This window comes from Euphorbia lathyris, chromosome 4 (genome assembly GCF_963576675.1).
Source record: "Euphorbia lathyris chromosome 4, ddEupLath1.1, whole genome shotgun sequence".
NCBI classification, from domain to species: domain Eukaryota; kingdom Viridiplantae; phylum Streptophyta; class Magnoliopsida; order Malpighiales; family Euphorbiaceae; genus Euphorbia; species Euphorbia lathyris.
The window spans coordinates 85,419,106-85,423,020 of NC_088913.1; the positions used below are offsets into that span (position 1 = coordinate 85,419,106).

At 29.6% G+C, this 3,915-nt stretch overlaps 1 protein-coding gene across 1 annotated transcript; it reads left to right on the forward strand.

The window, feature by feature from the left end:
* The first annotated feature begins 315 nt into the window (after nucleotides 1-315).
* On the forward strand, nucleotides 316-1,468 carry LOC136228050 (abscisic acid receptor PYL4-like). Its single transcript, XM_066016875.1, has one exon. It carries the CDS (start codon nucleotides 546-548, stop codon nucleotides 1,197-1,199), a length of 654 nt encoding a protein of 217 aa, XP_065872947.1. The 5' UTR covers nucleotides 316-545; the 3' UTR covers nucleotides 1,200-1,468.
* Nucleotides 1,469-3,915: the final 2,447 nt, after the last annotated feature.

Consider the following 3,915-nt stretch of genomic DNA (forward strand, 5'->3'; position numbering starts at 1 on the left):
CTAAGTGACGATGAACAAAGCGTTTTTTTTTTATTGTGATGACTTAGTATAGTTATGATGCATGACCCATCCGATTAATCCTCCAGGACCCGTCTGACTAGCACCTAACGTATTTTACACCCTTACCTCTAACTAAAACTTCACCTCAAAGAAAAAGCAAAAGTGGCAATATTGTAGATTTGAAAAGATTAATGGGGATAGTATAGGTAAACAAACTCCAAAAAAAAAAAAAAAAAAAAAGTTGCAAGTTGCATATCCACTTGCATTAGTATGGCGTATGATGCATGATAAGATCAACCTCTTGCTATAATTTTTATTTTTTCTCAATTCCAATCTTTCTTCCTTCTCCAACAAAACTTCAAAAATTAAATTCCAAGTGGACAAAACCCCCAAATCTCAACCTCTCTTCTCTTAAATCTCCCATATTTAAACAATCTTTCTTCCCCATCTTTCTTTCCCATGATTCATCAACCCTAATCACATAATTTCACTCAATTTCACCCCCAATTTCACCCAATTTCAACCAATTTCACCCACTTTCAACTATGCCGGCCGCATCTCTACACCCTCAAAGAACCACCACCACCGCCTTATCATGCCACAAGCAATCCCAATCCACCACCACACAACGGCGGCCGACCCCGATCCCGGTTCCTGCTCCGGTACAACCTTCTTGGGATGAAACCTCTATCCCGGACTACATTTCTTGCCTCCACACACGCATAGTTGGCTCAAACCAGTGTAGCTCCGCCGTGATCAAGACTATAAACGCTCCGATCTCCACCGTGTGGTCTGTGGTTCGTCGTTTCGATTATCCTCAAGCTTATAAGCACTTCATCAAGAGTTGCCACCTCATCAACGGCCATGGAGACGTGGGTACTCTCCGGGAAGTTCACGTGGTGTCCGGGTTACCTGCGGAGTCTAGCACAGAGAGACTGGATATTCTTGATGATGAACGTCATGTTTTGGGGTTTAGTATGATCGGAGGAGACCATCGCCTGAATAATTACCGGTCGGTGACGACTTTACATACCGACGGAAATTGTACCGTCGCTATTGAGTCGTATATCGTCGATATACCGACGGAAAATACGAAGGAAGAGACTTGTGTTTTTGTTGATACAATTTTGAAGTGCAATTTACAATCTTTGGCTCAGACTGCTGAGAATATGGCTAAGAATATTATAAGTGACGTTTAAATGTTGTTTGATTTGTTTTTAAATTTGGGGGTTTTTTTTAACATTTTTTTTTTCGATTTGGTTCGGTTCAGTTCAATTCGGTGATCGGATTATCGGGTTTAGCTCCCGGATTGAATTGGAAATATGTAGATTTATGAATATTGTAGATGTAACAATATTTGGAGGTGTTTTTTAGTATTATGAAATACTATTTCAAACTTTGTTCCCTTCAAGAATATTGTTACTTCAATGCATAAAATCATAGTGAAAAATTTGTCACATTTGTTTTATTTTTTATTTTTTGGAGTGGTTATTTTGTGCTTTTGTGTATATATTAATTTATTAGAGTTTATTTATTTATTTATTATATGATCAAATTAACTTGTTTTTTTCTATCAAGATAATGGTAATGACGTATAGAAAGTTCGTTTTCTTTTTTAAAAGTGAGCAAATATTAAATAGTTCGTTATTTACAGTTCGTTATTGTCAGTGACAGATTTAGAATTTATTGATGGTTTATTATGATTTATAAATACTAAATTAATATATATATATATATATATATATATATATATATATTTTATGTTTATATATAAAACGTTAATACAGTTTTCATATAATTTTCAACGTTTTCCGTGACCATTGGATACGAAGTCCTTTTTAGCTTCTTTTCGAATTCATCCCTAGCTTGTTGATAGCCGATAGATATTAACTGATTTTCTTTTTAAAAATAGTCGTTTTTAACCTTGTTTCCAAATTATTAAATATATATATATATATTTGAAATATATTGTCCTTGTTTCCATTTTTTTAACGGTTTTAAGATAAGAATTATTTAGTAAAATTTTGAAACAATTACTTTTAGCAGAAAAATCAATTAATATTCACTGTTTATTTATAACAGGAAACAACTAATAACTAACTGCAACAGCAAACAGAAAAATTTAAACCAAACAAGCTGTTAGTTTCGAGGTATAAAACGATGCAATTTTTACGTAATATTTACTAGAAAGTATAATTTCAAACTTCATAAATTAAAGATAAGTTTTTTTCACGTATTTCATTTCCTGGTCATCATCTAATTTCAACGTTATATCCAATCCAATAAAGTTGAAAATTGCACATCTTCTACTAAAACATTCATCTTTCGTATGTTAATAAGCATTGACATCGTAATATCGGATACCGATTAAGTTTAAAATTGTATTATTTTATACATAGATGATAAATCCGATGTCTCTAAATTTAAAATTAAATTTGCAACTTTGAGAAAGAAAATAAAAGTAAGTTGGTACATATAGATAAATATAGACAAGAAGATGATGCTAAAAGATATGCAAGTGGTACTTAAAATTAAATTTATATTATATGTATGTTGTACGACCTAAGGTGCTTTTTGAATTTTTGATCCATAGTTGGATAATTTCAAAATTCTGTTATTTACATATATATTTATATAATATGGTACAAAATAGCTGTCTCATTGCAGTCGGCATTGATAATTTAATAATGTTCACCTTATGACTCATGTTGATATTATAATATGTTTTTTTCTCATAAAGTTGATAGTATAATATTCAGAAATTTGATTTATTCCTATCAAAAAAAAAAAAAAAAATTGATTTATTAATTAATGATTTTTTTAGGATTAGGAAATCAGAGTACTTTAAAACCTTAATGGATTAAATATTTAATTTAATAATTAAAGAAAACCCAGCTTGGAATTTTCTTCTTTGCCAGAGATTTTGAAATATATTAATTGTAATTTGTTTTTAATAGGAAAAATAGTACGCTCATATTTGTTTCAGTTTTTTCTATTTACTGTTAGCTGATGGCAGTAGATATTAATTAATTTTTTTATAAAAGAAATAGTTATTACGAAATTTTATCAAACACTTTCTATCTCATGTTTAGTATAAGAAGACAAAAAATTCTGAAAAATAGAAATAAACGGACACTACATCTCGATATAAGTAACTAATATAATCTAGAAATACACTAGAGAAGTTTGAATCTGCAATATTATAAATCGTGATAAAGCAATAATAGACCGTGTTTGAAACTGTTTTTGAGATAACGACGAGAAACAAACTCTATCCAGAATCGAATTTATATATTTAATGAGTCAGATCTATCTGATAGTTGACAAAACTCTTATGTATTCTATGAAGAAAAACAAGGTAACTCTCATATAAAAAGTCATACCACAACCATCTATAAAAAGAGAAAAATTACGGATAAAAGAAAAAATTACTAAATCTACTTATAGTAGATCAATATAAACATTTCTTCCATAAAGAAGAAATTTATTTATTTTCAAGCTAAAAACTGGAAAAAGAAAACCTAAAATTTAAATGAAGAATACGAGAGTTTCTTGAACGCTTTTTTTCTAACTTGGATATATATTTAAGTTTTTATTTAATATTAATTGTAACTTGAAATAATATATTGTTATTTGTGATAAAAAAGAATCAAAAGTTGATTGACAACTTGGGTTTTAATAATTCAAATTGTATATGTAAAATCGAGGCAACTTGTTATTTGATTATTTATTTGAATTGTAATTTATTTATAAAGCTTTGTGTGTTGGAAGGTTTAGCTAAATGTGCAAGTTGGTTTTGCAAGTGGACAAGTAGGACTCTTTTTAATTAAATTTCTTTCTCCCACCATATTCACATTAGAGAACAATAAAGCCACTTTGTTTTTGAAGAATAAAATATATTTAAGATTTTGAGTT